This window comes from Sus scrofa, chromosome 1, assembly GCF_054392235.1.
Source record: "Sus scrofa isolate SSC_HxYL_T2T_F1_AM1 chromosome 1, Sscrofa_HxYL_maternal_Yorkshire_Landrace_v2.0, whole genome shotgun sequence".
Classification (NCBI taxonomy): Eukaryota; Metazoa; Chordata; class Mammalia; order Artiodactyla; family Suidae; genus Sus; species Sus scrofa.
This window is the reverse complement of record NC_139383.1, coordinates 218,424,633-218,451,931: the sequence shown is the minus strand read 5'-3', so window position 1 is coordinate 218,451,931 and position 27,299 is coordinate 218,424,633. Positions and strand designations below refer to the sequence as shown.

At 39.3% G+C, this 27,299-nt stretch overlaps 1 protein-coding gene across 24 annotated transcripts in view; it reads right to left on the bottom strand.

Annotated features, from left to right (window-relative positions):
- The window catches only part of FREM1 (FRAS1 related extracellular matrix 1), a 185,180-nt gene that overhangs the window by 139,733 nt on the left and 18,148 nt on the right, over window positions 1-27,299 (bottom strand). For 17 of the 24 annotated variants that reach the window (XR_014821316.1, XR_014821317.1, XR_014821303.1 and 14 more), the window contains 6 exons: window positions 23,275-23,782; window positions 17,248-17,342; window positions 14,221-14,522; window positions 12,677-12,873; window positions 8,234-8,557; window positions 4,906-5,014 (listed from right to left, as the gene is read on the bottom strand). Coding sequence is in view for 11 of the 24 variants with exons in the window: in XM_021063573.2 (XP_020919232.2) it covers window positions 4,906-5,014; window positions 8,234-8,557; window positions 12,677-12,873; window positions 14,221-14,522; window positions 17,248-17,342; window positions 23,275-23,514 (1,267 nt within the window). In the remaining 13 variants the exon portion in view is untranslated. Of the gene's footprint in view, window positions 1-4,905; window positions 5,015-8,233; window positions 8,558-12,676; window positions 12,874-14,220; window positions 14,523-17,247; window positions 17,343-23,274; window positions 23,783-27,299 lie in introns of those variants that run through there. The other 7 variants (XR_014821338.1, XM_021063579.2, XM_084985039.1 and 4 more) reach the window with 3 other exon arrangements.

Sequence of the window (27,299 nt, the reverse complement as noted above, 5' to 3'; positions counted from 1 at the left end):
ACATGAACCCCAAGGTAACCACAAATCAACCACCTACAATAGACATATAAGAACTAGAGAGAGAGGAATATAAGCATATCACTAAAGAAAATCATCAAACACAGGGAGGAAACTAGAAGAAGAAAAGAATAGAGAGGAGCAACAAAAACGAACAAACAAAAACAACAAAATGTCAATAAGTATATATCAATCGCAGGATGAAAAATGGGAAAAACACCAACACATGGAGATCAAACATGCTATTTAAAAAGAAATGGATCAATGAAGAAATCAAAGAGGAAATCAGAAAACACTTTGAGAAAAATGAAAATAAAAACACAACTCTCCAAAATCTGTAGAACACACGAAAAGCAGTTCTAAGGGGAAATTTGTAATAATACAGGCTTATCTCAAGAAATTAAAAAAAAATTTATCCTACTGCCTAAAGACATTAGAAAAAGAATCAGCAAAGCCCAAATTCAGCAGAAGAAAGAAAATGATATAGATTAGAGAGGAAATAAATAGAGGGGAAAAAATAGAAAAGATCAATGAAACCGAGAGTTGGTTTTTTAAAGGATTAAATAAAAATGCTAAGTCTTTATTCAGGCTAATCAGGAAAAATAGAGAAGATTCAAATAAACGAAATAAGAAATAAAAGAGGAGATGTAAGAACTGATATCACAGGGAAGTTAGTCAAATAGAGGAAGACAAATATCATATGATATCCCTTATATGTGGAATCTAAATAAAAAGGATACAGAGAGTTCTCTTGTGGTGCAGTGGGTTAAGGATCTGGCATTGTCACTGCAGCAGCTCAGGTCACTTCTATGGCATGGGTTTGATCCCTGACCCAGGAACTTCCACATGCCACAGGAGTGCCCCCCGTTTTTTATTAAAAAAATGATACAAATGAACTTCTTTATGAAAAACAAACAGAATCACAGACTTCAAAAACAAACCTATGGTTACCAAAGTGAAAATGTGAAGGACAGGAGGAATTATTTATTTTTAATAAATTAGGAATTTGGGGGTAACATATACATACTAATATATATAAAATGGATCATCAACAAGGACCTACTACATAACACAGGGAACTCTACTCCATATTCTATAACAACCTATATGTGAAAAGAATCTGAAAAAGAATGGATATATGTATACATATAGCTGACTCACTTTGCTGTACTGCTAAAGCTGGCACAACATTGTAAATAAACTATACTCCAATATGAAATAAAATTAAATTTAAAAAGAACTGATATCACAGATATTTTTAAAAAATCATATAGAGTACAATGCACAGTTATCAACAAATTGGATAAACTATAAGGCAGGTATAAATTTCTAAAAGCATACACTCTTCTAGGACTGGATCAGGAAGGAAAAGACAGTCTAAACAGATTGATCACAAGTAGTGAAGTTGAAGTCCAAAAAAAAAAAAAAAAAAAAAAACTATTCAGGATTGATGGCTTCACTGGAGAATTCTACCAACCATGTTAAGAAAGAAAAGAAAAAAAAAAAAAAAAACAGCTAATACCTTCTCAAACTATTTTCAAAAAAAATTGAAAAAGAGGTAATACTCCTAATTTTATGAGGCCACAATTATCATGATACCAAAACCAAGCAAAGACACTACAAAAAAATAAAATTTCATGCCACTATCTCTGATGAATGTAGAGGCAAAAATCCTTAACAAAATATTAACAAATGTAATTCAACATACATCAAAAGGATCATACACCATTATCAAGTGGGATTTACTACAAGGATGCAAGGATGGTTTAATATCCATAAATAAATCAATATGATATACCACATTAACAAAATGAAGTATAAAAATCACATTTTCCCCTCAATAAATGCAGGAAAAAAGCATCTGATAAAATTAAACATGCATTCATGATGAAAACTCTTACCAAAGTTTGTACAGAGGGAAAATGTGTCAACATAATAAAGGTCATTATAACAAACTCATAGCTAATATCATACTAAATAGTGAAAAGCTGAAAGCCTTCTTGTTAAATTCAAGAAAAAGACAAGTACGCATGCTCTCACCACTCACCACTTTTATTTAACACAGTAATGAAAGTCCTAGCCACAGAAATCAGACTAAAAAGAAAAAAAGAAAAAAAAAAAGAAATCCAAAAATGCGAGAGAAGTAACTGTCACTATTTGCAGACGACATGATACTCTATATAGAAAACTCTAAAGTCTCCACAAAAATACTATTAGAACTAATAAATGAACTCAGTAAAGTTGCAGGATACAAGATTAATATACATAAACCAGTTGCTTGTCTATAAACTAGTGATTAACTATCATAAAAAGAAAATAAGAAAAAAATCCTGTTTAAAATCACATCAAAAGAATAAGATACCTAGGAATAAACTTAACCAAAAAGGTAAAGGATATGTACTCTGAAAACTATAGAAAGATAAGAAAATTGAAGATGATAGAAATGGAGAGATATCCATGTTCATAGATTGGAAGAATTAATATTGTTAAAATGTCCATATGACTCAAACTATAGATTTAATGCAATCCCTTTCAAAATACCCATGACATTTTTCACAGAACTTAAAAAAAAAAAATCCTAGAATTTATGTAAAACTACTAATGACTCTGAATTGCTAAAGCAATCTTTGAGAAAAAAGAACAAAATTGGGGGTATCCTGTTCTCTGACATCAGACTATACTACAGAGTTATAGTAATCAAAACAGTATTGTACTAGCACAAAAAAAAAAACATAGATCAATGGTACAGAATAGCGAGCCCAGAAATAAACCTATACACTTAACGGTCAATTAATTCATGACAAAGGAATCAAGAATATACAATGGAGAAAAGACAGCCCTTTCAATTAAGTCATGCTGGGAAAACGGGACAGATATATGTAAGAGAATGAAATTAGAACATTTTCTCACATCCTATACAAAAATAAACTCAAAATAGGTTAAAGACCTTAATATAAGACTGCAAACCATAAAGCTCCTAGAAGGAAACATAGCAGAACACCCTTTGACATAAATCATAGCAATATTTTTTTTTTTTGCATCTGTCCCCTAGGGGAAAAGAAACAAAAGCAAAAATAAAGAAATAGGATCTAATAAAACTTAAATGCTTTTGCACAGCAAAGGCTTTTACTTTTTACCATTTAGTATGATGTTACAGGAAACCATTAACTAAATGAAAATGAAAAGACAACTTACCCAATATCCAAATATATTCACAGTTCAGACAACAGCAAAAAAAAAAAAAAAAAAAAAAAAACAAAAAGAAAGAAAGAAAAAGAAAAGAAAAAAAAATCCAATTTTAAAATGGTCAGAAGACCTGGAAAAAAAACACATTTTTCCAAAGAATGCTTGGAGTTCCCCTCATGGTGTAGGGGAAATGAATCGACTAAGAACCATGAGGTTGTGGGTTCGATCCCTGGCCTCACTCAGTTTGTTAAGGATCCAGCATTGCCATGAGCTGTGGTGTAGGTCGCAGACATGGCTCGGATCTGGCGTTGCTGTGGCTGTGGTGTAGGCCGGCAGTCACAGCTCCAATTAGTCCCCTAGCCTGGGAACCTCTGTATGCCACAGGTGCAACCCTAAAAAGACCAAAAAAAAAAAAAAAAAAAAGCATGCTCAACATAACTAGTTATCAGAGAAATACAAATTAAAACCACAATTAGCTATCACTTCACACCTGTTAGAATGACTATTATCATCAAAAAGAACAAACACAACAAATATTAGTGGGGATGTGGAGAAAAGAGAACACTTATACACTACTGCTGGGAATGTAAATTGGTGAAGCCACTCTGGAAAAGAATACAGAAGTTTCTCAAAAGAATATAAATATGACTTACATATGACCAAGCAATTACACTTGTATGTATATACGCCCCCCAAAACAAAACACTAATTCAAAAAGATACATGCACCCCACTGTTCACAGCAGCATTATTTACAATAGCCATGACATGAAAACAACCCAAATGTCCATTAATAGATGAATGGATAAAGAAAATGTTTATATATACGATGGAATATTAGTGATAAAAAGAATGAAATTCTGCCATTTGCAACAACATGGATGGATTTAGAGTGTATTGTACCGAGTAAAGTAAGTTAGACAGAGAGAGACAAACACTCTGTTATCACTTACATGTGGAGTCTGAAAAATAAAACAAATGACTCAATATTTTTTAAAAAAGAGCAGAAACAGACAGATATAGGGAACAAACTGGTCATTACCAGTCAGGAGAGGGAAGGAAGGAAAGCATAGGGTAGGGGATTTTGAAAATCCTATACAAGGATATATTGCACAGCACAGGGAAATATACAAGTGTACATATGCATAAAATCCTGTACAAGGATGTACAGCACAGGAAATATAAAAAAATGAATCACTATGTTATACACTTGAAACTAATATAAAATTCCAAGTCAGTATACTTCAACAAAAAATAAAAATTTAAAAATGAAGCAGTTTAAATTCATTTGTGCATTTAATTTTCCATACAACCCAATGCAAAAATAAAACAATGGTTTACTGACTACATCTTCCTTTGATCCCTCTATACAATTCTGAGTTGGAGATTTTTTCTTTCTGAGTCCAACTATGCTCAGTATCACAAATAGTCACTTTTTTGCCTCAACTGGTAAAAAGGGGTCTTTTGGCTTTTCTCCTGTGGAAGAAGGAACTTGGTTTCAGGATACAAGAATCCTGGATTTAAATTTCTCACTCTGACAGTAAGAAACAGAAAACAAAACAAAAACAAAAATTAAAAAACAACTACACGATATCCTTAAACTATCCGGGTTTCAGTTGCCTCATGTGCAAAATGGGAATAAACCTTCTTTTTTCTCCTGACCCATATACTTTCTTATCTTCCTTTCAGGGCTATGTTGTTTGACTTCTATATTGGGCTTCACCTGTGTTCCAGGACACTCGTGGAGCATTTGTATCTGCTGTTCTAATGGAGATGTGGACTGTAATAGGAGCGCTCTTTTCAAAGAAGAAGTCATACACCTCCACTTCCACCTGTAAACAAACAGTTGCATATGAACCACACATCGACAAGTTATAAAATGCCATTATTTCCGGGGGAAACACCACAGATGGAGGCACAATGGATTCAGATTTCTGCTGTTGCCTGATCTTATTTTTGATAACCTAACCTCACTTTTTCAGGCTCTAGGTTCTGTTCCTTTGTTTATCAGTGATTTTAAGGTTGTATCAGTGTTTTTAAAGTTTCCTCTCCATGAAAAGAATTTCTTTGCATGAAACAAGTAACTATGCTGGGATGTGTCACTACATTTTCTCTGGAGACTATGTCAATTCAGCATCAGACCACTCAAGCTTCTTTCAAAGGCATAGGGTTTAGAGCAGTGTTTTTCCACTGGGGGTGATCTCATCTGCCTGGGAGCCATTTAGAAATATCTGGAAACATTTTTGTTTTCAAAAATGGGGTACGTGGAGTTCCCGTTGTGGCGCAGTGGTTAATGAATCTGACTAGGAACCATGAGGTTGAGGGTTCGATCCCTGGCCTTGCTCAGTGGGTTAAGGATCTGACGTTGCCATGAGCTGTGGTGTAGGTAGCAAACGCAGCTCGGATCCCCATGTTGCTGTGGCTCTGGCATAGGCCGGCGGCTGCAGCTCCAATTCAACCCCTAGCCTGGGAACCTCCATATGCCATGGGAGCGGCCCAAGAAATGGCAAAAAGACCAAAAAAAATGGGGGTACGTGTATGGGGGCGGGGGAGAGGGGGAGACTGGCATCCAGCAGACAGAGACCCGGGATGCTATTAATATCCTACCATGCATGACAAGGACAGCGCCCACAACAAAAAAATAATCCACTTCAGGGGGAGTTGCTTTTAGGAGATCCTAATCTAGATGCATCTGTCCCATTAGACATATTATTAAATATCTAGATTTTATTTGCTCCCATGAAATCCATAGCTAATAAGTGCAGTTATATACTCATTACATGCTGTGTATGTGCTACACCAGGTGCTGACAGAGAAGGATAAGTTACAACATAGAAATGGAAAGCATGCTACCTATTTTTGAAAAAAATGTGTGGTCCATTTGGGAGGATAAGAGAAATAACAAGATAGCATCATATCAGCAAACAGTACATAACAAAAACAGATTCAAGGGTGCCAAAGAAATGGACTGAAAATGAAACTATACTGAAGTGGGTATTATCATTTTGGAGGTAAAATATAAATATGTATTAGGTTGAGCCATATGAAATTGTATGTTATGTTCTCACTAAGCAACTTTCTTCTAAAATAAATGGAGGACTTAATAAAGTGAATTTGAAATTTCATGCTTAAACGAACAGACTGCCTTGGTGTGACAGCCAAGGGAAATATCAGCTAGCTTCAGGAACAATGGCCATTACTCTGCTCTCAGAAATCCCACCCCAGGCAGCTTCTACATAATCTGAAAAGCACAGAATCTCCACTGAGAAAATTGAAAGTTACCTTCTAAAACACAAACAAGAATCACACATTTCAACAGGTTCTGCTTTAAGATGACACTGCGCAAGGCCAGAAAATACACACATGAAGCAGCCAGAGGAGTGGCGTTGTATTTGTGAGCTTGAGGTAAAACTGGATGTCTAATAAGAAATTTCTTTGTCATATGGAAGGAATGGAAGGCAAAGCAGGAAAGAAAAAAGCAATTACCACTTACTATTATGAAGTGAAGGAAATAAAAGCCAAGGGCAAAGCATGACATTTATTGTCTACAGTCTTTTTTGTCTGCCCTTGAGGCTAAATGCTGAAAACCCTTAAACTAGATGGAGAGCAATTTGATAACCCCAGGGACACTCATTTTCCTCCATAAACCTGAACCAAGTCTGTATCAATCTGCTTATTTAAATTTTCCATCCTGTTTCAATCAACGTGCTGGTATGTGTATATGTTTGTGAAGGGTTATTATGCACAAGTCTGTAACCAGCTGTTCTCTACTCCCACTGAATACAAATCAAGAGGAGAGAGAGTCTGAAATAGCAGCAGAAGGGATTTAGATTAGATAGAAAAAGGACTTTCCTGATGGAAAGTGTTTGATAGTGAAATTAGGAGAGAATCTCATTTGATGACATTACAGCCCCTCTTATCCTAAATTAGCATTATTCATGAAAATTAGGATGCCAGTTTAAAAAAAAATAAAAAACAAAAAAACAGAAAACAACATAAATAATAACTTCCATGCTCTATGTAATGGAGGAAGGCTGTCAAGGGCACCAGGGTTTTCCAACTGTGAACCTGAGGCCAAATGTGGCCCTCAGAAATATTTTGCAGCTGACCCAGTATGTTTTAAGTTTTTAATATGTTTTCTCTATTTGAAAATTGAAATTTTGGAGTTCCCCTCATGGTGCAGCAGCAACAAATCCTAATAGGAACCATGATGTTGCTGGTTCAATCCCTGGCCTCGCTCAGTGGGTTAAGGATCTGGCATTTCCATGAGCTGTGGTGTAAGTCACAGATGTGGCTGGGATTCTGCACATTGCTATGGCTGTGGCTTAGGCCAGTGGCTACAGCTCCAATTCAACCCCTAGCCTAGGAACTTGCATATGCTGCAAGTACGGCCCTAAAAAACAAAAACAAAACAAAACAAAATTGAAATTTTACTGAGTTATAGTTGATTTACTATATTAGTTTCAGGTATACAGCACAGTGATTCATTATTTTAGCAGGTTATACTCCAAGTTATTACAAGATAGTGGCTATGTTTCTCTGTGCTATACAGTATATCTTTGTTGCTTATCTACTTTATACACAGCAGTTTGTATCTATTAATCCCACACCCCTAATTTGTCCTTCGCCCCTTCATTCTCCCCTTTAGCCACAAATTTATTTTCCAGATTGTGAGTCTGTTTCTGTTTTGCACAAACATTCATTTGTATTTAAAAAATGGAAACATTCTTATAAAAAAAAATTATAGATTTCCAACTTCTCTTGACAAAGGAAAGCTACAGCAACACTGGGTGCATCTGTATTCTCACATGCAATGGTCAACTGGAGCTGAGTTGCAGCTGCTTCCTAAATTGCCAGCTCTTTCTTCAATTCCCTACAGCCTCCCTCCAGGCGGCCTTGCTCATTTGCATCACCTGCCCGGTCTGCATCCTGATTGACAGTGATGGATTCTCTTCTGAGGCCATGAGCACACAAGCTAACCTGCAGGCCAAGGGAGGTGGGTCTTTAACTCTGAATACCAAATAGGCTGGCAGCTTTGTCTCTCATCTTACCTCATAATGTCTCCTCTCAGAATGGCTGTTGTTTGGTGGCTGATATGCGATCTGCATGTCATTTAGATCTTTCCAGGTGAAGGAGGACACGGGTCTGGTGTGATCCCACAAGTGAGTCACATAGCCCTGGAGCGGGGCTTTAGTGATGTTGAACACCAGCAAGGGTTTGGGGGTCTCATCCTCTTCACAGTCCAGAACTGATGTAGTCAAAGAGGTCAAGATGAACTGATCCACTTCCAGAATAAACATGGCCATGAATGCAGCCCGTGGGATCTGATTAGGAATGCCACCTCTGATATAGACGGGCAACCACGCACTCTCTGACTTTTGAAGGAGGAAGAAAAGATGAAGGGGGAAATAATATAAATGAAGCTGTAACAGAAGGGTTAATGGTATAATCTATAACACAAAGCCACAGTCCAGAAGGTGTAGCCAGCTGTGATCTGAATCATTTGGAGAGTTTTCATCACATACTGATGTCCAAGCTCCATTTTTAGAAGTTCTAATTTAATTTTCCCAAGGAGGAGACCAAAAAAGTGGTATTTTTCTTTTCTTCTTTTTTTTTTTTTTTTCCTTTTTATGGCCACACCCACGACATACAGAAGTTCCTGGGCCAGGGATTAACTTCACCACAGTTGCAGCAATGCCAGATCTTTTAACCCCCTGCACTGCGCCAGGGATTGAACCCATGCCTCCATAGTGACCCGAGCCACTGCAGTTGGATTCTTAACCCACTGAGGCGCAGTGGAACCCCACGCCCCCAGAAGTGGTATTTTTAAAGCTCTTTGATGACTAATGTATAGCCAGGGTTGAGGAGGGGAACCAATTTTGGCACTAGAAGGTACTATGCTTTTGATTCTATATCCAGCCCTTGTGACTGATGTGACTTTAGACAAGTTATTTAACTTCTAAATCCTGATTTCGCCTACCTGTAAAACGCAAGCACTCGATCCCCCAAGTATTAAGTGAGGACTAAATGAAATAATCAAAGTAAAAGACTAGTAGTGTCTGACACACACTACCAATCTCCTCTAGCTGCCCCATACACTTCTTGTCATGTGGTTTCAAAGGTGGCAATGGCAGGATGAAGGAAAATGTCTTCATAATTTGGTACTTATGCAACTGAAGGATGGTTGCTCGGTTGTCTAGTTAGTTAAGATGCTGGGTCTCCAAGTGAGGAATGTAAAATTAAAATTGCAAGTGACTACTCAGGCTAGAAATGCATCCTCTGCAAATGAGAGAGCTATGTGGGGAAAGGCCCTCATTGGAAGACCTCCGGAGAAGACAACAGCTTGCATCATGGGATCTGAGGTCTCAACAAATGCTATGGGTGGGATGTATCCTCATAGCAGAAGATACTGCGTTATCACAGAATGTGATGTTCCCTACAATTGAGAGAACCAGAGTTAATGATCAGTCATGTTAGGGCAGTACTGCGGAACATTGGATACTGAAATAGGAGTTGTCGTCTGTATACAAAAAGAATGTTAAAAATGGAATTCTTGGCTCAGTCTCATGGACGTTCCAACAAGAGATGATAGATTTCAAAGTAAATGCAACACAGGCACTATAGGCCAAATTTACAAGCGAATTGCCTAGAACCAATTCCATACTCCAAAACCCTGTCACCCACTATAAGAATCTAAAAGGGCTGAAAGAGGTAAAAGGTAGAGATTTATCTGCAGAGAGAAGTACTGTGTTGTGCTGAGTCACCCCCTTAACCCCCAACACCAATTCCTCCATGAAGAGGAAGAGTGAGACAAAGCTACATTCCCTGTCTCAGGTATCAGGAGAGGAGTTTCCTTCATACCAGGCTTAAAATGTGTCTTTTACTGGCAGAGCACACAGAGGACTGGTGCTAGGCTCATACTTTAGGAAATTAAGTGGCCTGAGGCAGAAGAATAATGGTATTTGTGCTGGGATCAGTCTCTAGTCCCCATTTGCGGCAGGAAGGAGTATATGCATGCTCTCAGATCTAGCGCAAGTAGGACAGAGGGTTGATAGAGGGTCATTCTGGACACTAACCTCTAGAGTACATCTCCGAGAAACCAAAATCCAAACAGGACCTTTGAGAGGAACTGCAGTTGGCCAATCAGACTAGAAATGCATTCCCTCAAGACAGGAGGCCTCCATGATGGGGGACTATGAAATTGCCCCAGAGACTAAGAAGCAGCTTGAAATGCTGCCAGACTCAGAGAACACAAAGTCATATTCCATCAATGCCTGGTCAAATAAGACCTTGCTCTCCAACACTCCTCAAAGCCATCTCCCACTCCCTCCCCTAGCCTGGGAGTTCAGAATGTAGCCAGCAATGCTCAGAGAAAGAGAGAAATGCAAGAAACAGAAGACGACAAGCCCTTCCCCTTCTAAGTGCATGGTTTCTAAAGACAAATGTGTGAAATGCTGAGACAGCCAAAGTTTAGACTATCTTGCCTTCTACTGCCATTGAAGAACATTTGAAGATTTATCACTTAAAAATTCAAGAATGGGGAAATCACAGTATAAAAGGACTAGTGCTAAACAATAAGACCAATTAAACCTAGCACTAAGACTATATAAATATTATTTTTAACATACTAACATAATGGATACAAATGTTAAAAGACCTTAATTGAAGTAAAAGATGATGCACTATAACAGAAAAAAATCATTAAAAAAATTAACAATAAAAATTTTAAATAAAAAGATAATGTAAGCAATAACAATATTTGTTATTGTTAATAAATATTATTGTTATAATGATAAGAATAACAATATAACATTTTATATTATCATTTTAAAGGGGAAACTCCTAATAAACTGATCTGAAAATATAAACAAACAAGCCCTAAATCAATGTAGAGAGGAAAAAGAAGAAAAATAAATTAGGAAGAAAAATAGTACAGGTATATATATATATATATATATATATATATATATTTGGAGATAAGAAAGCATTGAAAGTGAAGGGAGTTTCATGTCAAAGCATACAGAAGACATGTACTAGTCGTTAGGAAACCGAGAGTTTAGTCTTGACTCAGCCATGGATAGGTCAAGGTATGTGACTTTTCTGGCCACCACTATTAAAGTAAGGGGTCTGGGGTACACGGATTATTTACAAACCTGGCTGATGACCAGTTTTTTACTGAGTGGCTTAAGTAGCAAAATACATACCAAACTTCATGCCAAGTGTTTTATAAGCATTATCTCATTTAATCCTTTTGATTACTCTTTTTTTAAATTTCATTTTATTACTCAAATGATTTTATCACATCCATAGTTGTATAATGATCATAACAATCCAATTTCACAGGTAAATTACTCTTAAGAAGTAGGTATTATCATAGCCATTTTAAGCTTTTTTTAAATGAGGCATGAAGTCCAAATCACACAGCAAGTTAACTTTTGAACCCAGGCAACCCCAGCCCAATGTCATCCTCTTTAAGTCTTCACATTAGACTCAATGTATCCTTTCAAAGCTGCCCAGGTGATTTACCTGATCAATTTGACCAGACTACCTCATAACCTTTCCAAATTTCAATTATAAAATTCTATGATCCTATTTCATCATTACCTCAGCATTTCTTGTTTTATTCATCCCTGTGGTAACAGTTCAACATTGGATTGGGAGAAATCCTAAGAAGACTCTTAGGAGAAATCCTAGTGAGAAGTCAACCTTTGAAAGATGGAGGTCTTTCACAAATGTCATTTTGGATCTTCTTAAATCTGCACAAAATCTGAGTGGTATCAGTGGGTTCACAGTCACCCCAGCTCCCAAATAAACACATTATAGAGGATGTGATTTAGTAAAGCAGAATGTCAAATCTTTCATTGCACCGATTTCACTTTCTGCCATCATTTCAATGTGAAGAGATCAAGAGGAAGAAAGGGCAGAATTTGAGAGATTGGAAGATGATGGGGGAATCTGTGGGTGCTGCCTCCTTGACAACACAGTCCTCCAAGTCCAAGTCTGGAAGAATGAAACTGATATACTTTGCTATAACCATAAAAGAGGCTGAGGTCTCCCTTTCTCCCAGTTGCTGTGGCCTTACTCAGTTGGCTGTGATTCCTGTAAAGTTGAAAAGAAGTTAAAGAAGCATCAAACATGTTACAAAAGCAGAAATGAGAAGCTGAAGAATACTGAGGGGAAGGAGAGAAGGTTAGCACATGACCTGATTCTAGTCCTTTCTAAATTGCTTTAGTGATGGTAGAGCTAGAAGAGAGCCAGAGAAATGAAATTATATCTGGTATTATGTGCAAAAGCTACTGTTTTAAGCACTTATTGGCAGATCAAGCCTGCAATTCCAATGAGTCACTGAGCTGTTTTACCCACAACCAAAAGGAACACTCCCTGGCATAGAGCCAGCATGAGAACTTCCCCCCACCCACCAACACCTGCCATGGAACTGGTTCTCTTGTTGAGAATCAGCTAAGGACACAGACACATAACTCCACAGACGCTACCTTGTACGTGATCTTACTCCTGCTGTCTGTGAGGTCCAGTCGGATGGAGATGTAATCAATGTTGGGAGAGGGGGGATTCAGATGCTGATATCGAAGCCCCAGCAGCAGGAACTCCTCACAGCTCACTTTGAGACTTCCTACTTTCTTCAGTCCCATGGTACACCTGCCTCCTGGACACTTCAGTTCTGTTCCCAGCTCTAAAATGTACAGCACTGAATTAAGAGAGTCACTTGTACATAATTGTAAAATTTAAAAACCCATCTTTCCTCCTATGGATACTTATTTCTTCCCACTGCCCCTAGAATATTCAAGTGTCCCCTCTAATCATTCACAGATTGGGTTGTCTTTATTCTGAAAACCTGTCATTTCCTCTACTGAAGAGTTGACCACTTGTCCCATCAGGTCCTTACCCAACAAAAGTTACTGAGATAAAAAAATATATAAAATGTGCTTTCTGGTGCTGGAACATCTCTGAGCAATAGAATCACTGTGGGCCTTCCATAATCTAGCTCGTCTTCCGTTATAGCATCTGTGTCTATGGTGCCATCATGCAAGCTCTGCTAGACTCCTTTACTCACTGAAATTCACTTCCATAGTGCTTGTCACACACTTGAATGCTACATACTTTTCCAGGCCCACTTAGTCTTTTTACTAAACCTTTCTTCAAATATCCATTGACCACCCAAACCAACCTGCTCTCTCCCACAGAAAACCATAACCATCTCTCTGATACATATCTTCCAGTCTCTGGCCCATTTCATTTTTCTCTCTAGCACAGTATATGATACTTAGAGGTCACCTATTTTTTTTAGTGGCCTTTTGCACATTTCCCTGATGTGCAAAACAGCCTTCATACCCAGAAGGCTATGAAGACTAAATGAGATGACTCATGTGCAAGTGTACTTTAGCTACAAATTTCTGTCCATTTTCAAGGTAATACTATGACTGCTATTTCCTTCTTGTACTTCTTGGTCTTTTCACAGCGCCTAAAACAATATTATGCATATAGGAGGTGCCAAAAGTATAGCGATTAAATGAATAACAGAGGGAGTATGATCTATCAACTCTTCCTGATTTAAAACATGGCTGCTGCCCACCAGCTCCTCAACCCTTCTCATAGTCTAATACTACTTAATACATCCACCAACTGCTCTGTTACCACTGCCATTGCTAACCTACGATTAATGACAGCTGATAGTTATTGAGCACATGCTACAAGCTGGACGCTGTGTACACACTTTGTGTGCATCAGATCTCATCCACTCCCATTCTTACCCAACCCGATGGAACAGCCACCATCCTTGCCCATTTTACAGAGGCTCAGACAATTTAAGTAACTCGCCCAAAATCACACAGGAAACAAACAGCAGAGGCAGTTTTCAAGCGCAAGGTTTCCTGATTCCAAAGACTGCACTCTTAACCACTAGCTTACATTTTTCATCCATCTACAGATTATAAGTAAAACTCTTTGTCATGGTGGAAGATGACCATTTATAGATTTCTGTTTTAGTAACATCCAGGTTAAGTATTAAGACATATCATACGAGACTTAGGGAAAAAACTGTGCGGCTGATCTCCACGAGGCTCTTCCAATTGGGGCTCCACCAATACCATCTGGCCATGGGCTGGCAGTCGAGTTTCCACAGGATCCAGCCTGATGGTACATTCCAGGCTAGCCATCCTGTGGTAATCAAATCTGAGCAGGTTCTTATCAATGGCTCGGGACAGGCCATAGAATTCAGACACCTCCAATACATTGTCACTCATAAGGATGATGTTACAGTCCGGTTCTAGGAGATAGACGCGCAGGATAAAAGTTTCCATGAAGGTGTCTGTCTCAGTCAATCTGTGCACAGAACAGAGCAAAGGCAATATTATTGGTGCTCAAATTCTTCTGACACTCGTGCTCTTGGCTCAAAGCTTAAAGATTGGCTTTTATGAAATCTGTCCATCAGGTAGAGTTTGGATTGTATTTTATACTTGACTTTCAACCTCTCTGTGCATTTCCCCCTCTTCTCTTTATCTTGGAGGCAACTCCTTTTGCTGTCACTTCCCTCTCCAATGACCCCTCTTTCAACACCTGCTATCAAAGCCATCTTCGATGCTTTGATGCTGGTATTCAGTGACTGTCTCACCTTGAACACAAGTGCAATATAAGAGTATCCAGCATGTATAATTTATGAACTGACTTTTAGTTCAGGAGTGAAGGGTTCCTTAAGCATCAAGGCCTTGTTAAACTTCAGAAGTGCCACTGCATGGGTGGTCATTTACAGTCTAGTTGGGGGCTGAGCTCAGTGCATGACATGTAAAAAGTATGTGATGATTTTCCTTCTTTTCCCTTAGTGACTCTGTTCTTAGAATATCTGCAGAGACTAGTAGAGATGGGCTGTCACTCTTTATTAAAGGGAAAAAATTATTGAGTGATGAGTGTGCATCAATAATGCAGCTTTTAGTTAATATGTTTTCATTATGTCCCAGGCATATGCTAAACTCTTTACAAAGTGTATCATGTAATCTTCACAGCAATCTATGATAGGCATTGTTATCTCATTTTATAGATGAGGAAACTGACCCAGAGAGAGGTCAAGTAGCTTGCCAAGAGCCCTGAAGATGAGGTAAGAGGGGAGTAAAACTTCTCCCTGATTTTCTGCCTCCAACTCCTCTGACTATTCTATTTTTGACCTTCAAGACCAAGAAAATTGACAGGTCCTATAACTCAGCACTTCATGTGTGTTTCTCTACCCTTCCCACCCCCTAGAAACTCAAGAAGACATGGAAATGGCCAGAATGTACCAGCTTATCCTGTCCTTCCAGGTAAGCTCTCTGAAGCTAATTTGTTTTTTAACTTTAAAATCTTAGGAAGAGCAAATAGCCCTGGATGCTGATCACATAGCTTCCCAAGGAATCCATAGTGCCATTTTACTTTCTGAGCCAGCACTGTGTTCATGCCACTTTTTCGGCACTTGCGGTTCTGCATCACTATTATCTCCCCATTTATTGCAGCAGACTATGAGCATCAAGCATCCATGTATCCTCATCTTTGTGTTTTCTGTGCCAAGCAGGAGCCTGACCTATAGTAGGTGATCTTAAGTGTTCATAGGATGATTCAGTGTCTGATATAAAACTCTAGACTAGTATTAGTCTAGTGCTTAAGGGAAATTCATGCGGAGGTATTTTAGCCAAATACTCATAAAAGCAACAAAAATCAAGTTAAAAAAAAAAAAACCTATATAAGGTCTATGCCACTTACAGCAAACTCTTAGTTGCTTCTAGGAAAAGAGCAATACCAAAACCAGCAGCTTAATTTTTTTTTCTTTTTTTCAGCCACACCTGTGGCATATGGAAGTTCCTGGACTACAAGTCAGGAACTGCAGTGCTGGATCTGAGCTGCATCTATGACCTACACCACAGCTTGCAGCAATGCTGGATCCTTAACCCACTGAGCAAGGCCAGGGATTGAACCCTCATCCTCTCAGGTACTATGTCAGGATCTTAACCCACTAAGCCACAACAGTAACTCCCAGTAGCTTAATTTTTAAATGAACATTTTATTTAGATATAATTCACATACCCTAAAAGTTACATTTTTCAAGTTTATAGCTCAGTGGTTTCCAGTATATTCACAAGGTTATGCAACCATTATGACTCTAATTTCAGAATACTTTCATCAGCACCCCCTCCAAAAAAAAATCTCCATACCTATTATCAGTCACTCCCCATTCACACCCTCCCACAACTACTGGCAACTGCTAATCAACTTTCTGTCTTTATGGATTTGCCTTTTTTGGACACCTCATATAAGTGAAATTATGCAATATAGGACCTTTTGTGTCTCTCTTATCTCACTTAGCATAACGTTTTCAAGGCTCATCCATGTTGTTGCATGTATCAGTACTTCATTCCTTTTTATTACTAAATAACATTTCCTTGTATGGATATACTATGTCTTGCTTATGCATTCATCAATTAGATTGTTTCAACTTTTTGGCACTTATGAAAAATATTGCAGTGAACATCTGTATACAAATATTTGTGTAAACACATGTTTTGATTTATCTTGTGTATACATCTAGGAGTAGAACTAACTGCTGGGTCAGGTGGTCACTGTGTTCACCTCTATAGTTGACTTTTTAAATCTTTTTTAAATTTAATATGTCTAAAAATAGAAGATATTACTCTTCTTATAACCAAGCAGTTGATAATCAAAAAGATGAAGTCCATTCACTTTTGGAATCAAAATTTTCCTAAGTCTCATTAAAATTTTTTAGCTTTTAATCTCCATTTTTTTGTATCATAAGTGGCGAGTTGGATCAACAGAGATACCTATACAAGAGCTCTAAAGGGAGACAGGATAGAGGTGATAATTTGCCATAAAAAAGACCCAAGGAAAACAGTAACTGAAAAGTTGCTACAATTCTTGCCTCACCCACTCAAGTCTCAAGTTCCTACTCCTAAATTACTTATTTGTGTGAAATCTAGTAACTCCCATTGTGATGATACCTATCCAAAGAAAAAGAAGTACACAGAATGGATATCTGGCAAAGAACAAACAGTGCTCCTATGCTGCTTACCTGTAAAGTCTAAGCTTCACTGCATCTTCATCGAGAATTGGGCAGCCATTGTGAGTGTACTTTACTTCATTGGGAAGGAAATGGCAGTCAAAGACCTAGTTCACATGAAGAAATAGATAAATATCTGTGAGAAAATTGGGGCACTTGTTAATTTTTCCACCAATTAAGTATTGTGTGGAGAAATCATAGTCCGTTAGCAGTGTGTGCGTGTGTGTGTGTTTTAAACACCACCTCTACCCACCTCATGGCCATCACCATCCTGCTTAGCTGTGTCTTGTTTTAAGAAAATATACATTACAAAAATCCAAGCAGATCAAACAGATAATCAAGCAGTGATTATCTCTAAACAATTATCTTTTTTACAGTGTATAAATTACAGTGCATAAATTAAAATTATGGTTCCATTTTTAAAGATATTATTTACCCACATCCTTCAGGGGTTCACGGCAATTGAGTTACAGAGGTCTGCCTGAGTGTTTGCAGGGAAAGGCATGCACTGCCCCAACATACACACATGCTGTATCAGCTGTGTATTTTTTTTTCTTCTTTTATTGCTTTCTTTTCCAAAGAGTATTTTTTTTTTAACTTTTTAGGGCCTCACCCATGGCATATGGAGGTTCCCAGGCTAGCGATCAAATTGGAGCTGTAGCTGATGGCCTACACAACTCACAGCAACACTGGATCCTTAACCCATGAGCAAGGCCAGGGATCGAATATGCGTTCTCAAGGACACTAATTAGATTAGTTTCTGCTGAGCTGTGACAGGAACTCCTCAAATAGTATTTTTTTATATTTAAAAATAAAGCCACTCACTACAGACACTATGTACCACTATGGTAGAGCAGAACCAAATATGACCCACAGTGATGTCTTATTACTTGCAAAAGACTGCTTTTCTTAGTTATGTATCAGCAGAAAAGACAATGAAACAAATGGCAATCTTGAGGCAATTTTCTCTATTCAAACAAAATTACAATTAACTGTCACCTCACATAGAACTATTAAGAAAACTGCCAGAGTTCCTGTCAGAACTCAGTGGTTAAACGAACCCGACTAGTATCCATGGGGACATGGGTTTGTTCCCTGGCCTCACTCAGTGGGTTAAGGATCCTATGTTGCCGTGAACTGGGTGTAGGTTGCAGACGAAGCTTGGATCTGACATTGCTGTGGCTGTGACTTAGGTCAGCAGCTATAGCTCTGATTCCACCCCTAGCCTGGGAACCTCCATATGCCACAGGTGTGGCCCTGAAATGACAAAGGCAAAAAAAGAAAAAGAAAAGAAAACTGCCAACTGTTATATTCTGGGAGCCATGGTTTTTAAAAGAATTTCCTCTTCTCACAGTCATGACCCTCACTCTGCCCAATCTGACTTGGTAGAGCTCTAAGAAATACCCTTGAGGTATTCACATACCATCACTCTTGAGCTCATGGTATTTAGCCTGTACCTTGTTACAGCCTCAAATATTTACAGACAACATAATTCTCTCCAAGAAGACCTTTTCACTAATACAAGTGATCTTTTCCCACAGACATCTTGGGCTCCTCTTTTTAATTGACAACAAGGCAGGAGATAAAGGAAAGACCTTCCCCATATCATTGACAAATAGTCACAGTAATAAAGAGACAATCTGCTTTGTTAAAAGAAACATCTGTTTTATGTTTCGTAATATGTTTTCCTTTTATAAAAGGCGACAACCATAATAGTCCATAAATTTACTAACTAAAACAAAGGAGAGCTAAATCCTCTTCTAATTACTGTCTAGCTTTGCTTTTTCCACTTCAACTGCTTTTCAATTACAATTTATAATTAAATTGTCACACATTCCTAAGTCATTACTCACTTTAATGACAGTAAACTGGTGTTCAAACTCAAGGTATGTTCTTACTGCTATACTTCTTATTCAAAAGAGCAAGCTCGGTGCTAAACGAGGGTGCTTTTCCACCCAGGAAATGTCTTGCTTTGGGACAGGTGCGAGAAGCGCTGTGTGTGGGAAGTCTTGTCCTAAAACACGAGGAAAACATATTGCCATCGACCTTATCTAATTGACTATATCGAGAGGGTTATCTAGACAGAAGGTACTGGTGTGCGCCAAGAGAAATCCCTTTCCAAATATCCAATAGGAAAATGAACCTGTTGGTCCTAAGACAAACTTCGGTAATGAAATGAAAACACTAATTGAACAGATGTTAAACAAAACATTTTCTGTGCAAATCACATGAAACTGTTCATTACGCAGCAGGGTGTTGTTAATACAGTCATCTCACTAGGAATGGGCCCTCATAAGCCTGTCTTCAACTTACTCGTAAGCTCTATTAAAGAGTATTGGTAGGCCATGTGTGTGTTTTTGTGGCTGTTCGTCTGTGCATGTGCTTAATTTCCAAAAATCCATAAGAAATAGATTCCTGAGAAAGACTCCATCAGCCCAGTTAAAAACAGGCATATGTTCCAAAAAAGCAGTTTCTACTTAGCAATCTTGCTTTTGTTAAAATTATCACAGTAAAAAAAAAAATAAGGGAGCTACATCCAATCTCTCAGGATAGCACGTGATGGAAGAAAATATGAGAAAAATAATGTATATGTATGTATGACTGGGTCACTCTGCTGTATAGCAGAAATTGGCACAACATTGCAAATCAACTATTTGAATTTTTAAAATTCAAAAAAAAATAGGAAGATCACCTGGTGACTTGAAAAATAAAGTTCTCTGGATATACAGATTTCTTTATGGTACAAAGTTGTAATATTTGACAAAAAGGTGATGAAATTCCACATTTTAATTTATAATTCCGCAGAATAAGTTTTAGAAGACCTAACTCACATATTTACTTTAGATGATATAAATCTGTCTGAGGTGTCAGATTTAATTCTGGTTAGACCTGCACCAAACACTGTCTTTTAATGAGCCACAGAACCTTGGGGGAGCTTTGGGGGCTATGCGGAGCCTTGCCCTTTTCCTTTGCAATGCAGACTTTCCTAAATCAGACAGGTTTGTTGTTTCTGTTTGACATTTTTTTCCAGTTGCGGAGTTTTTGCCCTAAAATCAGAGAAAGTTTGAAAGGAAGACGACTTAGAGATCTATTACAACCCTTGACCCTTGTGACCAAATAGGAGTTTTTCTTACTTCTAGTCACGTTGACCCTTTTTTGCTCTCTGATGCCTCAGAGCTGGACAAATGGTGAGGACCATTAATATACCACTCAAAATGATGACATTTTATTACTTTCATAGAAGGTGCTATTATATGTTTTTAGAAGTCATAGGCTATTCGGGATGGGGTGAGGATTGCTCTCAGAGGCTGACTTAAGTAACAGTAGATTCTCCCCAAAATGCCTTCTAAGGACAGAGAATCCGGTGAATAACATGGCTCTGGTTTTGCACCCTTGGGGCCAAAGCATAAGCTGGACCACAGGTTATCCCAGTGTGCTACCAGGAGGAATTTTCCTATTTTCCTCCCTCACAAATATGCAGCCTAACTTCTAAATAAATGTTAAACAATTAAAAGATATATTGATTAGAAGGGTTATCAAATTATCACCATGTTGGTATTTATAAGGTACCCACATATATCAGAAAGCCCTGGGTGCCTGCTTTATCAGGGACCCCAATCATCTATGATTAGGGTTCTATTTTGCTGCTCCCCAAATCTCCAAGAGTTTGCTTTTGGCCCCAGTCCCCGCAGTTAGGTCTCCACGGCCTGCTGCTGAGTTTATTCACATCACTTACTCATCACATTTAGTGAATCTGGGCTCCAGATATGAGCTACCCCAGGGCTTTCCTTTCTCCTTAGCTAAGTCATAGGTGCCAATCAAACACACTTTCCACTACAAGTTATAGTGGGAGAAAATGGGGAGATGTTGCAATTACCACACACTTAGGAATATAAATGTGCCCTGGGGCCATTAGCACACACGGATATTTTTAGATGTCCATCAGCAGTATATTGATTGACAAAAGAAAATCTCATGGGAAACTGAAGGGGGACGTTTAGACACAATCACATGAGGAATATTTCCGACTTCCAACATGAGAGCCATCCGCCCCCCAGCCATAGAATTCTGATGTATTTCAGAATTGGACTCTAACTGTAAGGGAGGTAAATGGAAGGTCTAGAGATGTCAATTTGAGTTAGTATCTATCTAAATCTCTTTAGTATGTCTTTATGACATCTAGTACCACTTTTGAATAAGATGATGAAATATATTTCTTTAGCCAAATAGAAAAGAACATTAATGCTCACAGTTCAGCAAATGGAAATAATGTATTTTGCCAGAAGCACAGCCTCATCCAGCCTTGAATATTCTCATAAACGTTTGCATCAAGAGGAAAATTAAATCACAGCAGGAACAAGTAGTAAGACCAGAAGCAATTTTCTACTGTATAGAGAAACTCCTACTTTGAGCAAATATATGATAATACAAACTTTTAAAAAACTCAGCAGAGGGAGTTCCCATAGTGGCTCAGTGGTTAACGAATCCGACTAGGAACCATGAGGTTGAGGGTTCTATCCCTGGCCTCACTCAGTGGGTTAAGGATCTGGCGTTGCCGTGAGCTGTGGTGTAGGTTGAAGACATGGCTCGGATGCTGCGTTGCTGTGGCTCTGGCGTAGGCCGGCAGCTGCAGCTCCAATTGGACTGGGAACCTCCATATGCCGCAGGAGCGGCTCAAGAAATGGCAAAAAGACAAAAAAAAAGAAAAAACAGATTAGAGGGTAACTCTTCATTCTGCCCAAGAATTGAGTACGGAATACCCTTAAATGACAAGGTTTTGATTAAAAGAAGAAAAAATATGTGCAGACATTTTTGAAGAACAGTGAAAATTTAAAGTATCTTCATATCTCTTTTCCATCCCTCCTCCCTTACTCAAGGGAATGTTCAAGGGATAGTAACAGATAAAAATGTTTTCATGTTTTACCTCTGCTATTCTGCAGTCACAAGTATGCCCTAAGAATGTCCCAAAACACAGACATCTCATCCAAAAGCAATCTGACTGGCCCCAGGTGAGAAAATTTGGGACAGGAATAGTCTCATAAAGACTGATCAGGCATTCCCATCGTGGCTCAGCAGAAACGAATCGGACTAGCATCCATGAGGACTCAGGTTCGAACCCTGGCCTTGCTCAATGGGTTAAGGATCCAATGTTGCCCTGAGCTACGGTGTAGGTCACAGACACAGCTCAGATCCCGCAGTGCTGTGGTTGTGGTGTAGGCCAGCAGCCACAGCTCCAATTGGACCCCTAGCCTGGGAACCTCCATATGCCACAGGTGTGGCCCTAGAAAAGACAAAAAAAAAAAAAGACTGATCATACCACACAGGAGACTCACCACTCCAACCTTTGGAAGCTGGCCCTGTTTGCATTCTCAATCTCTCCCTTTCTCCTCACTCCCCTTCTCTCCCTCACTGTTTCTCAAAGTGTGGCGATGTTCCTAAAATGAGACGTGAAATTTCCCTATCTTATGCCTTTCCTTGGATGGTTAGCTGCTCTGTAAGTTCAAGTAGCTGGTAAGATTTACCCAAGTTCTCCTCAGTAACAGAGGATAAATTGAAAAGACTTGTCAATTGATTCATTATTAATTTTAAAAAATGCGTATATCCACGTTAGTTTGAACTGGCCTTCCTTCACAGGTATTTACATAAATAGGAGTCACTCCTGTTGGTTTCAAGGTCATAATCCACAGTCAGCCAAGACATTTGACCAATACCAAATCATTACCTTGTACACCTGAAACTGAGGTTCTATGACAATTATACATCAATAAAAAAATTTTAAACAAGTTTCAGTTTACACAGAAAAACTGTGATATTACACACGCCAATTGCAACTGCAACTGCAACATTTCAAAACGGAACATCTGACAACATCCACCTCTGGTAGGTTGAAGAAAAACCTTCTCCCTCTCTCTCCTCTCTCTTTCTCTCCCTTTCTCCTTCTCTCTCTCCTTCTCTTTCCCTCTTTCCCTCTGTCACTCCCTCACATTCTCACACACTCACATACACACCACTAAACTGAAAATTTTGCCTATGACCCACCTGTGGAGTGAGTTTCCCAACCCTCTGGGTGATTGGCTCATTCATCACAACTTCCACTTTGCAGGTATCTTTCTCTTCGGGGATGGCAAACTTCAGGTCATCTTGAGACAGGAAGGCGGAGCTGCCTTTCATCACCTGGACCCCACGGTTAACACTGACGAGGGAGGGGCTGGCCCCGTCTGGGAGCAGCAGCAGCAGCAGCAGCAGGGCACGGAGCCCACCCTGGCTGAGGGAGCTCATGCCGAAAGAGGCCAACTCCTTTCCATCCACCAGTGAAACCTCTGCAACAAAGGAGGGCTTCTGTGCTTCCTCTGAGGATGTCAGTTCATAGTCCAAGGGGCAGGGCAAGGGGTCCTGACAATGTGCCCCCAGATCTTAACACGTCCCTTTCGTTTCAAACTCAGACAAGGAGGCCTTTCAGGGAGTCCCGGAGCTTTTAATAAAACTCGCTGATCACTCCTGACATCGCCAGCAAGATTAATGTGCCTCCCAAGTGCTTTTTTCAATCCTGCAAATGGGACAAGGGATTGGAGGAAAGGGAGAGAGAAACCAAAAGATTTATGTGGCTCTTTCAACAGACCCCCGCTGACAAAGGAATCTTTCAACCAGCCTATAATTTCAGCTAAATTAAAAACAAATAAATGAACTTGACCTCCAGGCCCATCTGAAAGGCAAAGCAACCATTTCATTCTCCTGCGGGAACTCCTGCTTCAGGACTCAACGGGGTTATGTCAGTTGTGTGGTCCTCCAGGCGCCCGCCTCGCCACCACATGCAGAGTTTGCTCCTCTGCTTTCTGAAAGAGTTGAACTCTCTGCTAGTTTCCTCACTTGATAAATGATGACTATAACCAAATCTGTGTAAGAGAACTGATAGGATTATCTGCCCACTGTTTGAAAATATGATTAATTCTAAACCCATGCTACCCACAGGAAAAACAGGCTTAATAATTTCTCACAGGGGCATAATGCTGACTTTTCAAAGAAATGAAGAGACCTAAGAAACATTTGAATGGAAACTGGAGAAAAGATATATACTTTTTTGGCTGTATGTATGGCATGCAGAAGTTCCCAGGCCAGGGATCAAACCCAAGCCACAGCAGTGGCAATACTAAGCCCTTAACTGCTATGCCACCAGGGAACTCCCTTAGGCTTTTGTTTAGATGTAGCAATCGAGTAATGTAGCTTCAATATATACAGCTAATGACACAGCTAAGGTACATACATGGGTACATTATCTATAATGCTGATTACATAGAAAGTGCTGAATTTGCAGAGTTTTTTTCTTTTATCTCAACCACTTAGAATTTCCTGAATACTTCCCTGCATCCTGTAAGAACACAAATTATTTTATCCAAATTAAAAGGTAATGCAAAAAAAAAACAACACCCCCACAAAGTATTGCAATTTATCTTTAATTCCAAGGTATGATTAGATGAACCAATGGTGGTTAATTGTGCCCATAGAAAGGTCTTGCTTTTTAATGATTTTAATGATTTCTGTACATGGATAGTGAAATAAATCTGTCAGAAGTGGAGACAAAAAGGTCTCCACTGTCCACCACCAATACATTAATGGAGGGCTCACTCTCTTGTCACTGTTTGAAACCTTCCACTTTTGAGGTAGTGGGTGATATATGTCACCTGACACCTGAGGGGGGAGCTGCATGCTTCACAGAGCAGCCTACTTTTACGGTGTTGGCCCCCAAATAAAACAGTCACACCCTCCCAGGGACTGTGTTGCTCATTCTCTGGCTGAATTAGATTGGCTTGTTTGGGAAAGGATGCAAATATGGTTGTTGACCTTTCATGACTTGTTTGCATTTATATCTGGCATCTAAAACCATTCAAAACAGCAGTGTATTCAGAGAGAAGAGAGGCCCCAGGGTGGAGAGGTGTCTCACAAAACCCAGAGGTAAGAGAAGAAACTTAGTATGATGGGGGTGACTTGTAGAAATTGACACAATATTGTCAATCAACTATACTTTAAAAAAGAAAGAAAGAAAGAAACTTGGCTTTCTGAGATTTAAGTGAATGAAACCCATCTGTAAAAGGTACAAGGCCCCTACACACTCATTCTTCTGAACTCCCTTCTTTTTTGCTGCTTCTTCCTAGAATCCTGCCCTTTTCTTATTGGGGAACACAGAGTCCTATCCTGGGAGCTGTGTTTTGCCCACCCTCACTCCATAGCAACCTCGTCTACCCTCACTCACATGCTAAGTCCCACATTTATACCTTTAACCTCCTCCATCAACTCTAGATCACATATGCAGCTGTTTATCTGACATCCCCCTGTGGGTTGTAACGGGCAGCTCACACTTTATGAGCCAAAATCGAGCACTTGGTCTCCCTTCCTTGGGTCTTCCTTATCTCAGCTAATGCAACTCCAGCTTTGCTTTTGTTCGCTTTTTGGTTTTACACGCTCCATCTTTTTTCTTTTTATGGCCACACCAATAGCCTAGGGAAGTTCCCAGGCTAGGGGTCAAATCAGAGCTGCAGCTGCCAGCCTACACCACCGTCATGGCAACACCGGATCTGAGCCCCTTCTGCAAACTACGCCACAACTTGAGGCAACACCATATCATTAACCCACTGGCAAAGCCAGGGATGGAACCTGCATCCTCACAAAGACAATGTCAGGTCCTTAAACCCCTGAGTCACAGTGAGAACTCCTCAGGCTCTACATTTAAACAAACAAACAAAAATCCCGATTGTTCACTGTGGTAGACAATAATTCCAGCCTCCTGGTATCCAGAAGTTTCTTCCCCTTGAGTGACAGCGGAACTTAGGACAGGTCCAACCAACAAAATAAAACAAAGATGATGGAATGTCATTCTTGTGACTATGCTACATTATATAGAAGATTCTCTTGGCCAACTGGGACTAGAGGCTCTAGTACTGAACTTGAAGAAGCAAGCTTCCATGAGTTCTACTGTCACAAGGAAATGAATTCTGCCACCAGCCTAAGTGAGCTCAAGAGAGGATTCCTCCTAACTCAAGCCTCCAAATATGTCTGGTGACTTATCATGGAGCATAATAACATGAGAAAAAGGAATGAATACATGTATGTGTAACTGGGTCACAATGCTGTACAGTAGAAAATTGACAGAACACTGTAAACCAGCTATAATGGAAAAAAACTAAAAATCATTATATATGTTAAAAAAAAAAAGTATGAACCCGCATGGACACCATGATTACAGTCTGATGACAATTTGAGGCAGAAAACCCAGGTAAGTCACACCTGGACTCTGACCAGTGAAAGCTGGGAGACAATAAATTTGTGTTAGTTTAAACCACTAAGTTTGTAGTAATTTGTTTGTGCACAATATAAATTTAATGCTTGTTTTCAAAACCTGTACCAAATCCACATGCTAATAAGTCCCACATTTATACCTTTAACCTTTAGCATTATTTCCACTGCTGTCACCCTGGTCCAAGCCACCACCAACTCTACTGTGTGACTACAGAAGCATCCTACTTGACCTCCCTGCTTCTCCTCTTGCCTCTGCTTTAGGCATTTCTCAGCACGGCAGCCAAGGCTCCTACTAAATGTTATTTATATCATATCACTTCTGTGCCCCTAACCTCCAATGGCTTCTCATTTCAGAGTAAAAACTGAGCTTTCATGATGGTCTATAAGGCGCTATGGAATCAGCTTCCCGTTCCCTCTCTCATCTCATCTCCTGTTTGTCTTTCCTTTGCTCACTCTGCTCCAGCCATCTTTACATTTTTTTTTCCCCAAACAAATCAAGATCAACCATCCCTTCTCACCCCTACCCCAAACCTTCCCATTTGCTGTTCCCTCTGGCACAAACACTCTTCCCCTAGAGATCCCTCTTTCCAGCTCACCCCTTCCAAGTTTTCCATCCATTATAACCTTCGCCCTGTGGCCACACCTACCACTGCATTGAAATTATGACACTCTTCCCCCCAGCACCATTTTCCTGAGCACTTATACCCACCTGAAATAATACATTACTTACTTACACTTCATTGTCATCTCCCTCATGAAGGTGAGAATTTCTT